This window comes from Thunnus thynnus, chromosome 2, assembly GCF_963924715.1.
Source record: "Thunnus thynnus chromosome 2, fThuThy2.1, whole genome shotgun sequence".
Classification (NCBI taxonomy): domain Eukaryota; kingdom Metazoa; phylum Chordata; class Actinopteri; order Scombriformes; family Scombridae; genus Thunnus; species Thunnus thynnus.
In genome coordinates, this window is record NC_089518.1 from 21,086,534 (window position 1) to 21,100,615 (window position 14,082).

The 14,082-nt window shown below is 42.1% G+C and overlaps 1 protein-coding gene across 3 annotated transcripts in view; it reads left to right on the forward strand.

Annotated features, from left to right (window-relative positions):
• The first annotated feature begins 3,663 nt into the window (after window positions 1-3,663).
• LOC137196843 (coronin-1C-A) overlaps window positions 3,664-14,082 on the forward strand; it is a 39,541-nt gene continuing 29,122 nt past the window's right edge. Inside the window, exon 1 of one of the 3 annotated variants that reach the window (XM_067609762.1) lies at window positions 3,664-5,407. In XM_067609762.1, the coding sequence (XP_067465863.1) occupies window positions 3,733-5,407 (1,675 nt within the window). In that variant the 5' untranslated portion in view covers window positions 3,664-3,732. Of the gene's footprint in view, window positions 5,408-6,761; window positions 6,913-14,082 lie in introns of those variants that run through there. The other 2 variants (XM_067609754.1, XM_067609772.1) reach the window with 2 other exon arrangements.

Consider the following 14,082-nt stretch of genomic DNA (forward strand, 5'->3'; position numbering starts at 1 on the left):
CTCCCGGCCTATATAACTGTGCGTGTCTGTATTATGAATGGTAGGCCTGTGTAGTGTGTTGCATGTGGTGGGGTACTGAAGCAGCAAATATGTTAATTAGGCGGTGTTTGTGTATGAAGTGACAGCAGAATAGAACATTTTAGCATCTGGGTTTTGGGTTTTTTTTTTTGCGTGTGCATGTACTGTACATGAAACTTGACACTGGAGTTTCCAGAAATGTGAAATGGAAAACATGAAGTGTAAGACACAAAACTTGCGAACACTTAAATGACAGAGAGATCGAACAACAAACTCTCTACACTCATCCTTAGCGTGACAACGAACTTGTGCAACCTGTTTTTTATTAATGATGATTTCAAATCAGAGGCTGTTGTCTAGACGAGACGCACAGTGTAACAACTGTAACACTTTTCGAACACAAAAACACTGGCTGGCCGTCTGTCAACACAGCAGCCTTCGGCCTACAGTCACTGGGTGTGGGCCGGCCCCTCTTCCCCTTCTTCTGCCGGTGAATTCTTGGCTTCCATTCCTCCACTTTTGTTTTATTATCTGAGTATGTATCCTGTTTTCGACTGGTTACCATAGAGACCAAGAGAAACAAAAGAAAAGGGTCTAAGCTATTTTGCAGATAACTTCCCACACTCCTGGACTTTACCAGGGTGGCTACAATTACTCACCATCTCTCCCAGACACAAGCAATCTTTTACCATCTCCTACTTATCTCAACTAGGTTCCTGGAGTGCACGAACTATGCAGCCCATGACACCGGTATGCAAACAGTGTTGGGTAAGGAAAACTGCGGGGGGAAAAAAAGTGAGCATGCCTCATTTTCACACCTATGAGGCTGAGGACTAAGAATCTGACCTGGACAGCCTTATCCCCTGTCTGATTCTTGGACAAAAAGGTGAAAAAGTTAGCACTTATATATAATATCAAAAAAATACACAGTACAGGATCACACTCTCTGTGTGCCTGAATTCACACAAACAAACATGTAGATTGAGATATTAAAGATTTTCTTACCCCAAGGTTTCTCAAAACCGCAAGTATGAGTCTCCCCTGATTGTATTAGTCAAATGTGCTGTGACATCACATGGATGTAATATAAGGCTCCCATTGCCTGTGCATCTCAGGGAGGACTGAACATCACCAAACAACCAACAAAGAGCACTCTGTCGGTCCTGGGAGAGAGAGTGATCGACTCAGCTACGACGCCTAACTGGTAAGTGTCAACCGCGACAGACCTGTACGTGATAGGAGATCAATAATATATCAGTCACACTGCATTGAGTAGAGATCTGTCTTGAAGTGGGTCTGTGCCCAGCTTGTTGTGTTGTTCTAGTCAGAGCTGATAGAAAAGATACGTTTTCTTTTTCCCAGATGCTGAAACTTGCGAGAGATTCCTGTGTATTGGTTTGAATTCCTGTATGTCTGAGTATGTTGAGGCAGCAGAGCACATGGTGATCAAGTGATCGGCTTTGGGCATTCGGGGATGATGAGACAGGATAATAGACCGGTTGTTAACAGGGATGGACTACCTTAAGGGAAGGGGTTCCCCAAACTGACTGATAGAGTGGTGATTGATGTTTGAGGATAATCAATGAATGCAAATTCCACTGAGCTCCGCAATGTCCTTAACCTGATGAGTCTACATGATCTGAGAAGTGAGAAAAGGCAGTTTTACAACTTGTTTTATTGATCTTTTTGTCTTGTGTGTGGTCTTTTATGATGTATTTCTGGTCTTGCGCTTTATCTCTCGATATCACAGTATGACAAACATTTTTGTATCTCCTCCACACAGCTATGCCACCATTGTAGTCTGATAACATGAGCTCCCCTGACCATGTGTTTGGCCAGAGAGCTGGCCCGTCAGATGATAAGACAACAGCAGTCATATGTTGTCACACAGAGGAGGAGGAGGAGGAGGAGGAGGGAGGTCATCAGGTCATTGTCCATTGTGCTTCACCATTTTCTCTGCTTACTACTGCAGTTTAATGGGTGAGAACTCATTAGACAATAAAAGACAGTCTCAGGGAGAAATTTGTCTCTGCAACATTTAGGCTTTGTTTTATTTTGTTTTTTTGACAACAACAGCTGCTATCATTCCTCCTCCTGCCGCTGTTATAACTAATACATGGACAGTAATCATCGACATAATTATAATAAGATCAGTAACTACAGTCGACAGCATTGCATAATTCTGCTCAGAAAGGCCTACTTAAATACAAAAAATATCCAAGATTCATATGATGCAGAGCTCTGCAAATTCATTCTTTAATCATTGAACGGAATACTCATTAACAACATTTTTGAAATGCTGAAATCATGTCATCCTTGTTTACTGTTTGTAACATGCGGGAAAATGAAAAGACTGGACTGACTGCTACCTAATCAATTAACTGCGATGCAAAAATTCTGACAAGTGTAACAAAATACAGTGTCTTTAAAAAAATGTCTTTTAAAATATGTGGGCGAAAAGGGTGGGAAAAAGACTTGCTGACAGACTGTCATAAGACTAACAGAGGGATAAGTCAATTAGTCTGACTACAATGTCCCTGTTGTACATATCTGCTGAGATGTTGATTATTCCAAAACATTGATCACTACATATTACATTACATATTAGTACTTAAATTTGCACAAGTGCTTACTGGGAAAATTATTCTGTGTACAAAAGTTCACATAGCTACAATGTGCAAGACAAATAATGTTGCAGTGATAGTCCATCATGGCTCCTCAATCCAAAACAGTTTAAAATTCACAAGTGGGATTGTTGCAAAATCTTGTGACTGTAATTTGTCTTAAAGTTGAGCTACTGTTGACATTGCAAGTGCATGAATAACCCAACAGAGGGTATTTCATTGCAGTTAAAGTCATAAGATACTCAGATTTGCTACTTTCACAAAAATGGCTTCTGTGTGACCATGAATTGTTTGCTATGTGGTCCCTTCCCAAGACTAGAACCATTTGTTATATGTAGACTGTGGTGTTAATCCCAGGTGTCTGCTCCTCTTTCTCCTCTTCTGCTTCACTTGTCTCCAGTTGTCAGTGTATTATTCAAACAGGGAATATTAGTGAGGATGCTGAGAAAAACAGAGGCTGTGGTAGAGCAGAGATCAGTCATGGTCCACAGGCAAAACAAAATACTTGTAGGCTGGCATTCTTAACACGTGGCATGATTTGAGTGGGTAGAGAGGGGATTGGTCTTTTGTTGTGAGGTTAACACCATGTCTTTCTCCTCAGACCAGTATGGGACAGAACCAGGACAAATTGGAAGGGGGAGATCAGGCCCTCAGTGAAGGATTGGAGGAGACAGGGCCGTGCCCTGACTCTGGGAGTGCAGGCAGTCATGCAGGTGATGTCATGGAGGGAGGAAGCTCCTGTGAGGAAGAGGTTGGTAACACCGGGGAAAATTCAGGGGAGCCAGACGCTCAGGATCTGGACGAGAGCCTCGGCCAGGAGCCAGCAACACCTTCTAGTGAGAAGCACATAAATTCGTGGGTGAGTCCTTTCCCTGCGAGGGAGGTGAGACAGGGAGGGGCGGCAGGAAAAGAGGGAGGAGGAGGAGGAGAAGGAGGCAGGACTGCTCCACTGGTTCCACAGGAGACAGGCAAGAACCAAAAGAGCTGTGCGAGGATTGAGGAAAGAGCCAGGGCGTACAAGCTGCTCAATCAAGTCAAGACGGAGTGGAGGACGACTGGGGAGGCGCTTAGGACATCCTCAAAGATCAAGATGGAGTATCAGGACAAGGGAACGGTCCCACATGAGGAGATTCAAGATGAAAACTTCTCTGTGGATGCAAACTCTTCTGACAACACCGACGAGAGCTCTGTGATGGGGAAGATCAGCAGATGTGGAGCTCATGCAGCAACTAATGATGATCTCATCCAGGGAGCAGGAAGTGAGTTTTTGCACTTTGTTCAACATGATCAGAACGAGGCTATGATGGCTGAAGTTGGGAATGAAGATATTAAGCTCTGTGCAGGAACAGCGGGCCGCTTGAGTGAGAGGAAGGAACCGCCCACAGCTCAATCCCAACATCCTTTGAAAAACAGTCTGCAGAAAGAGGCTCTATTAGACATGAGTGATACCATTCACTGTAGACCTCCAAAAGAGGGAAGAGAAAGTGATACAAAAGAGGAAACACTCACACCAAAGGTCAATGACGCTGATGAACAAAGGGAGTCAAATGAAAAGCCCACAGATTCAGCATCAGATACAGTTTTACCAGTTGAACCCAGTTCCATTTTGGAGAAGCTGCTGAGGAGAAATAAAAAAGAGGCAACCCCCGCTCTCTCAAAAATAAAAGAGGTTAAAATAGACACCACAGATGTTCCTGTGGAGGTGAATGCAAAGAGGATCCTTGACAATGCAGCGACAGAGATATCTGCTGATGAAACTGATAAGTCAGAATGTCACACGAAGGGGATTTCACCCTCGTCTTCAACTTCAAAAGCAAAATCAACAAAAGATCACCACAGCAAGGACCTGGATATGAAACCCGCGGTCACTGCTGGCAGCATGGCCTCAGATGTACTTTGTTTTCTTCCTGGAATGACTGGAAATACTATGTGTGAGAGCTCTCCCACAAAATCACATTATTGCGTAACTGACTGTCAGAGTTCAGAGAGGAACTCAACAGATGCTTCAGTCAGCGAAGAGATGGAGATAATGCCAAGTATAGACCCCTCTAAAAACCTGTCCTCAGACAACTTACCATCAGCTGCTCCACATGAAAGAATGTCATGTGGAGTGAGTGGTGTGATATCAGAGGAGTCTGCGCCATCCACTGTGCCTCCACCCACTAAAAGTGATGGGCAAATTGCAGACTCATGCCATTTTCTTACTGGTGATAAGACAGGCAGTAATTCAGTAAGGCCACCTTTACAGATAAAAGGTGCCTGTGAGGGAAAAACTGATCCACAATTTTGTGGCTCTGAGAAATCAGATATTCAGACAAACATTAAAAAGAAGGTGAAAGACTCCACTGAGGACACTGCTGCACTGGATGTGGATGCCAGCTCGGTTTCTGTTGCAGCCGGGACAGTTACCTCAGAAGAAAGCCACCAGATGACAGCCGGCATGAAGCAGGATCTTCACATGACGTTTAACACAGAAAATATGACAAAAGAGCAACCTGATAAGAAACCTGGCAAAGAGAGAGATGACAGCGTATCAAAGAGAGATAAATCCCCGAACACCCCCAAATCTAGGCCTGTCTCAGAACTCATAAGGGAGACCATCCAACTGCATGAAAAGCTGCAGCACCAGGATCGCTCAAAGCCTCCTGAAGTCAAGTCTGACGAGCAGGGTCAGTCTGTGAAGGTGGCACAGATGAAGGCGGCTTTCGACTCAGCTCAGAAATCCCCAGACAAGGCCGTCGAGAGGAAGCCGTCCATGAGAAGAGGTAAGGACATTAAAATCTACCCAGCTGCAATACATATACTGCATCATCAAATAAATAGAAATTGCAGGAAGTGAAGGACAAACTGGGGACAACAGGATAGCAGGTAAATGAATCAGTGAATCACTTGTTATTGAAAAAACAGTGAAGAAAAAAAATAGATTGGATGATGGAGCACAGCTGTTTTCTTCTGCCAGGAGTTTGCATCACTCTGGATTTGTGAAATAACGCCATCTTGTGGTCCTCAAATACACTTGTGGTACATTGTGTTCTTCAGGAGAACTGATAAATATATATTTTAATATTGTAAAATGATATCTAGAACACTAATATGTGTATAAGCATGCGCTATTGGTTTACCACCGATCATAAACTCTACATTATATTTAATATTCATGGACATTAGAAGCAGCCTGCATAAAAAAAAAAGTCCAAGCAGACTGAGGAATTACCTCTGCACACAGAGCCATTCAGCCTTAGCATAGACTTGTGTTTATATCCTTATGTTTAGTATCCATAATTGTATTCCCACTTACTTACACATGTAGGCACACACACACAGCCCATATATGCTCTCTCTCCCTACTCCTCCAATTATTGTTGCCTCACCCTGATTTTTTTTTTTTTTTTTTTTTTGAATATTATGGGTCCTCTTGATTTTTTTTTTTTTTTTTGCTCCTCATGCTGTCAGATGAGAGATAGGATGTACTTGTCCATCCTTCCAAAAAGAACAACATAAGTCCTATGAATTGATAAATAAATGGTAAAATTATGCTTTTCTGAATGATGTGGTATGGTGAGATAACAATAGATGCACAGAATCAGAAACAGAATCATCTTTATTGGCCAAGTATGTTTACACATACAAGGAATTCGACTCTGGTTTAGTGGCTCTCAGTGTGCTTACACACAATAACAACACAACAATCTTCAGAAATATACACAAGGAATGACTTTATACAGATAAACCCGTTTCTGTGAACTGTAAATAATATGCAAATAGTGCAAAGAAGTGAAGAGTGCAAGGACTGATGAGATAAATATTAAACTGTAAAAAAAATGACTTTACTTTATATATACATATAGTAGGTTGTTATGTACAATATATACAGCCTGTTCAGATGTGAGTGAAATGTATTGCCCAATTTCTATTTTAAACTAAAATATGAGCAAAACAATAACACAACTACTGCTACAAAGCCACCATGAAAACACAATTGATGGTGATTTTCGGTTACTGGGAACCTGAAGAAAGAAGGCTCCCTGTTATCCCAGAATTCGCGCTGATTGGCTGCTCGAGCTGTCCGTCAAAATCCGCTCGTCCACACGCTGCTCGCCAAGCCAAAGAAGGGGGCGGGACTAGCGGCGGAGTGGGGAAAGAGCCTACAGAGCGACTTGTGTCAGCAGCACAGCAGCGGCTCCGGCAGAGGGAGGAATCAACTGGGACACGCGTTGGGCTGTGTTATATCATTCGGCTTTCGGGAAGACTTTCATTTTCCTCTCAGGAGGTAGGTTATGGATTATGTGGTTTATTTAAAACATATCGGGTGGTTTTTCCCGCCTTTGAATTGTTTGCAACGGTTTTCCATTTGTCCACCTTACAGCCATCCTGACAGAAAAGTGCATGCGCTAGCTAAAATGAATCGGTATAGTCTGTAGACTGTGAACTGTGTTTTTTAAGCTAACACTAGCATTCAACGGCAGTTAATACTACTGATAAAGCCAAAAAGGGAGTTTCTAATCGATAAGCGAGGGAATAGCTGCTTTTAAAGGTTGTTTTTTTCATTCCTTCTGGTGTCGGAGGGGTGTTTCGTCCACTATCCACGACATGAAAATGAGCTGTTGTACGTTATTGAGCGGGGTGGGGTAGCTAACCATAGTGCGGCAGGAAAACTTATCTCCGAAACGATAGATCCACATAAGACGGAGGTGCAGGCAGCCTAACCGCGCCCTGGCCCCTGGCATCCTGAACTGGCGTTAATACGGGCGTAAAAATACGAAACAATAGACTCAAAACATAAAATATCCAGCATTTATCTCCAGACAGTTATTATTACCGAACTACCTCATTTGATCCAGGTCAAATAATCCGTAATATTCAACGTATTTTACCCACTAACACACCGGTATGGGAGATAAATGGAAAACGTAGAAGTGCTCGCCGCTTCCATGCTAGCGACCACAAATACTGCCCAAATGTCTAAATCACCGCGTCCTCCATCAGCTCTGCTATATGTCCACAACACGTGGAGAAATGTTGGTATGAAATTATCCAGAATATGCAGATATTACCTCAACCTTCACTAGTAACGTTAGTTATAGTTGATGAGAGGAAACGCCGAAGATATGATGCACCTGAGTGTATTCCTGTTATCTAAAAGGCTGAGTTCATCAGCATTATGTTGACAGCTTTCAGAGTTTGGGTTAATTATGTTCAAGTCAACGTTAAGATAAGATTTATTAGTGAATGGTCCTTGTTCCCTTGTCTTGCCTCACTAATTTGATTTATCTAAATAATTCATTTTAGACTCCCACATTAGACCACATACTTGTATTTTGCAGTTGAGTCATTTAATGAGTGGTTTTACAAGTAAACAAATTAATTCCTGGATTGTGTCATTAGTAACTTAGGGCTATAGGACTAACGATTTTTTTCATTATTGGTTAATATAATTCTCGATTATGATTAATCACTTAATCTATAAGAAGTTTTACAAGAAAGTCAGTCCCAATCCCAAAGATATTCAATTTACAATGATATTAAACAGAATAAAGCAACAAATAAGCAACAAATCCTCATATTTGGGAAGCTGAACTGGAGAATATTTAACATTTGTGGTTGACTAAATGACAAACAATTAATTGATTATTAAAATGTCAATTAACTTTCTTTCAATAGACATATCAATTAATGGACTATTTGTTTCAGCTCTGGTCATAAGTGTTATAAATTAGCCTTACCTTTTTTAATAATGTGGCTAGGCTCTGCTCTTGCACTGTGGGTAATATGATTCTCAAAAACCCATATTATCCTGGGAAATCAGTATATTGGAAATAGATCTAAAACTGAAGGTTGTAAAGAGATCATTAAAGACTTGATGGTGCTCTCCACTTAAGTCAAAAATAATCTCTGCAGTTGAGCCTTAGTAGCTGGGTGATGACCCAAATAGTCCTCACCGTGACCCTTCTGTCTGTATGTCACCACTGGCTCATTTACTTGCTCATTACAATGGGGCAGTTTGATTTGTAATGACCGTGGTTAGTGTGCCAAAAGGGCAGCATGATTTGCATATTTGGCCGCTGTCTTGAACTAGGTTACTCATCTACCGTGTGTAATCAGCTTTGGAGTTGTAGGAGTTTTCCCTCGCTGAGACTCGCTGTGGGATGCAGGGCCAGTTGAAGGCTGACAGAGCGACCCCGAGGGTTGACAGTCAACAGCACTACAGCTGTGTTTAGGCTTGTTAACCATTCCAGACGCATCAACCTCTGGTGGTTGTGCTGCAGTACAAGGTCTTTAGAAGTGCATAGCCTGCCTTCCTATGGCTGGGCTGAGAGAGGAAGTAGGTCAGGAAGCAGAGGGAAAGTAAGCATGAGATGTGAGGGAGTGTTTGCTTCTATTAACTGCAGCAAGGCACGCTGGTGTGGGCTGTGGTGAACTCTCCTATGCATTTTTAACATTTTGAAGAAGATTGCTGGGGTTTATATCCAGTATCCAATATATCCATCACATGAACTTCATCAGTGTTTATGGAGCTCAGAGCTATGACCAGCTGTTCTCTGCTGGCCATCTTTTACGATTGCCCAATATTAGGTTTCTGTTTCTGCTGAAGTTGTTTAGAAGTAGTGGTTCAAGCTAAGGCTTTGTTTTGTGCTCTAAGGAATGCGCACATTAGATAGAAAGTAGCTTAAGGTTCGTTATCGCTCTTGTTACTGTTAGTTCTCATATCAGTCTGCTGGAATAATCAGCATCCTGTGGAAAGAAGCTAAATATTCAGTCAGCAGTTTGGCCTCTGCATCTCAGTTGGATTCAAAGATCACATTCTTTGAACATGTCTGACATACCTCAGTTTGTGTCCGGTCCTGTCTGTGCAAGATACTATCTCAGTCCACACTTGCAAGAGGACTCTCTGTCAGAAACTTGCAGAAAAAAAGCTTGAAAATGTAACTGATTGTTGACTTACATTATGGGTTTGTTGTGCTACAGATGTTTTTTCCCCTGGACAGGATGTCCGGTAGTTTTTTCTAAGGACACAAGGAAGTAAACATCATTTTTAAAGACTTTTATGATTTATGAAATAACAAAGGGGACAATAGATTTTGAGAGAAAAAGTCATTCAGAAAACAACCCATCCTTTGTCATTTAATAGGCCACGCTTCATTTTTGGTAAATATAGTGTCTGCTTCAACTTGTTTGTCTGGAAAAAGAGTTACTTGTCTATTTTTTTACATTTACAAGTAGCATAATCTATACTCACTATACAAACATAAGTTCAGATGCCCTTTCTCCTCTTTAGTTGAACTAAAGCAGCAGTAGTTCTTTGCAGCTGAGCGATTCCAGCAGATGCACAAACTTCTTCCATTGGTCTTTCCCACCACAGCTGACAACATCTGTTGAAATGGAGCAGTGGTTCCTGCATTGCTCATTGGGGGGAGGGGGAAGTTGCTGATCAGGAAGAGGAAGGCACATGCAGGGTCCGAAATTAACACCCACCAAGCGCCACATGCGGGTAGATTTTCCGCTTGGCAAGTAAATCTCGGAAGGCTATCCACCACACTGGCGGGTAAATGTTTCTACCAAAATAGTCATGTAATAAAATATCTGGTATGATGATTCGGAGGAAATTACTCATGTTTGTCCCTATACAGTAGGGTTGGGTCAGTTTCTGGTTTTGCCGGTCCGGTCCAGTGTATGAGCTTAAACTGGTTGATTTTATGTGAACCAACTGAACTGGCATTTTTCATTAAAGGATGTCTAAGCATCTCACACAGAGGCTCTGACACTGACAGGGCCGGCTGCTGTTGTCCACCCAGCTGGACGCCAAAGACAAGCTGAGGGAGGTAGGCTGACCCGGGCTAATGGCGCAGATCTCACCAATAACCCGGATAAACCTGGCCGGGGTGCTTACAGCTTCCAGCAGTCTGAGAGCGGCTTGTCTTTTGAAAACAACCCGCAGATACAAAAGGAGGTGATGGATCATTTTACTAGCATGCACAGCGGCTAGCAGCTAGTTAGCATGGCTAGCATTGTTAGCATAGGCGAGCTGTGCTGTGTGTAGCTGTGGTGTTTCCAGCTGTTACACACAGCACCCTAGTGCAAGAAGAAAAGTTAAATTGAATGGTTGTTGTGAAGAATAAAAACAAAATGTGTCACTCAGTTGTCCTGACTGTGGCGCCGCTACAATCTCATTCACGGGCTCTCATTATGTTCCACTCAGGAGCAGCTGAGTCACATGCGAAACCTACTGGTAAAATATGGTATTACTGGTTGGCTTAATATCAATATATAGTTAATTTTACTTTGAGCATGTTTACACTCTTGCCTACTTTTTGATATTAAGTCAACATAAGGAAGTTATGTACTGAAACAAATGTATATATGACACAATAAGACAGACAATTTTGGCCAGTAAAAAATATGCTTGGCTGTTGGATTTTGTCATCTACCAGTCCACTTGGCAGGTGAGTCAAAAAGTTAATTTTGGACACTGTGCACATGCTTTGCACTCTGAGGCTTGTAATATTTAGAAATTGGCTTGTTCTTTTGAGAAACAGGCAGATTTTGGCATTTTCCCCCTTTTTGTTGTGAGGTTTGTCGTGTTGATCATCTTATAGGAAAGGTGTTTCTACAAACCTAAGTAGGTTTATGTTCAATTTGCAATACCCCACACATACACTCATACTCATAAAAACACTGGAGCTTTTCCTGTTGTGTGTAATTTTATAGGATTTTAAAGTCGTCTCTCTTAAACCTTGACTTTTAAGTAGGATAAGAAGTTTAGGATTTAGTCTTTTAAGTCTCCCAGCACAGAAAGTGATAGAGAGTTGGGAGGGGTTTATTGCTGGAGTACAGTTAAAGGCGTGCTTTGTGTCACACTAAACATACAGACAGTTTCTGACACATTTATGAACCCTATGTCTGAATTTAAAAAGGTCTGCTTTTCCTGTTTTGGAATGAGGAAGTTGGCCAAATCTCATCATTGGACCTCTGGTGTTGAAATCTTTTTCATCCGTGAATGTCTGGCACAGTACATGATGTTGATCTGCGTACATAACCTTTACCTCCTCGATGGAGGAGTTCGATTGGATCTGGCGGTTAGTTCTGTCTCTGCTACTTAGCAATGAGTTGAACGTTGAGCTCCATTACTCTTGTGTCTGCAAATCTCATTTCCTCTACAAAGTATAAAAGTATACAATAGCATTCCTTGAAACACTGATGCGTAATATATTGTGTTCCAGTTGTATAAATTGAGCAGAGCGCAGACCGCATGGTCACTTGGGTTTGGAGAGAGGTGAAAAAACAGCACCTTATCTCATTGTTGCAAAAAGCACTGGAATGTAGCTGGAATCTGATTACAATGGTGGTCTGTGGCCTTGGTTACAGGAAGGGGATTTAGGTGGCGTCTCATGCGGTCTTGGTGACAAAAGGCAAAAGGCGGCCCGTGTATAGAGAGCACTGAGGCGACATCACTGCTGTGTGTGTAGTGGGGGCGAGGGGTAGCATGGGTAGCAAAGTGTGGGAAAGAAAAGCCTGTGACCAGTAATGGCTGTTATGTCTCTAAAGTTAAAATATGAAACTTTCTGAAATTAAAATACCAATACTAGTGTGTATACATTAATCACATGCCACACCGTGTGTGTGTAGGCATATTAGCATTACAATTTGTTGTAGTGATGTACTTTCTATACATGACCAACAGTGTGGGCTGTGGCTACCAAGATGACGCTAGCAGCCACATTGCAGGGAAGTTAACAAAAACAATAATGATGAAAAGCACTGACCAACAAAGGAATTGCAAAACTAAACATGTAGCAGATAAGACCACTTGGAAAAACAGCTTTGTTTCATTTGCTGATTGTCGAATCAGCTACGCTAAGGGTGACAGAATACAGGGTAACTGTATTATGGACACCGTTTTGGCTCTGTCATAATTCTACTCTAATTCTGCTGCCCCTCCTCTCCCGCATAGCTTATCCTGATTTGTGGCTGGGATTTTCATGTTATGTCACATCTCACTCACCGAGTGCACTATGAAAACACGTAGCACCGGGGACAGTTTTGCCTCTCACCATCAATGTGAGGTTTGTATTGACAGACATTGTTAGTTCTTGTTTTGCGTCACCCATAGTCCAAAATAAACCGTTATCTTTGGGATTCATCTTTGGGCAGGTTAAATGTCATAGTGGGGATCTCATTGACCAAGTGTTGAAGGTAAGCAGTTTAGTAAGTCTCCTCCTTGTCTCTTGGAGCTAAAACTGAAGTTTTGTCTTCCAGTAAATTTGTAAACAAGTGTTTCTTCAGTGCCTCTTTGTCTTTTATTATCAGGATGGGGCAATACTATGCAATAATATTATTGTGCATGAGCCTTGCCAACGAGAAACCAGAGTACAAATAGCTACTGACAGAATGGGGTGGCCCATGTTTTAATTGGAATGTGTGAACATAACTAAACGTGGCAGGGATGGACAACGTTAAATGTCACCTGTCACTGAGGACATGCCATAACCTTACGTGTTCTGACGTCCAGTCTCTTTCTTAAAGGTGGATTTCTCACGTTTAGCAACGTGTTTAAAACTTGTTTGATTTGGTCTCAGGAGCACATACTTTAGTAGGAAGAAAAAATAGATTTTCCTGGATAAAGGTCACCTCAGAGTGCTCCATTGATCTTAGTATTCGGTTACTGAAAAGCATCTTGGATCAAGTGACAGAAAAGGTGTTTGTCCTTCCAGTAATAACACGTTACAGGAATGAAGGAAGACATTCAGGCATAGTGGCCAAACACGAGCCCTCAGTAACTCTTTTTTTAGTGTTTCCTCTCTGTAGCTGGTTTGCAGTCTTATGTCAGAACAAAACCATTTCCCCTCGGTTTAATGGAAGGCAGCAGTCTGTACTGTGATGGTGAACGATAGTTGTGAGGGACACCCTCCATGGCCTAACCCAGTCTGCTGCAACAGCGAGCATGAAGGACCTAAATTCTTACCTTATCACTTTTCTTTTCATGCCATATCTTTACTCTTAGAGGTGTGGGGTTGTCTATTATTGTTTGACACCACTGATACATGATAAGACTGCCAGATACAGAGAAATGATTTAGTGATATACCCTAACAATTGAAATGGAAGTCTTGCACTCAATTTGCCAGAAGACCTATTTCCTCAACAGATGTGAGAGGAGTGGTGGAATGCGGAGAGAGATGCTAAAAATTGTGTCACACTGGTCGTATATCCTGTTGGTCATTTCCTCAGGCTCTAGGGTCCTCCTTCTGTCTCTGCACATCAAGGTCAGCTCTGCTGGCTCAGGAGGCAATAAGGTACACGGCTGTCCTTTCATCTGATTTGCCCAACTTGAGGTCTTCTTGCTTGAATTAGGGTTGGATCAGTGAACTGTAAGTCTCAGGATAATGTCACTGGAAAGCACAGTATTCCTACAAGGTTTGTCTCTATCTCTCTGTGGTGTATGT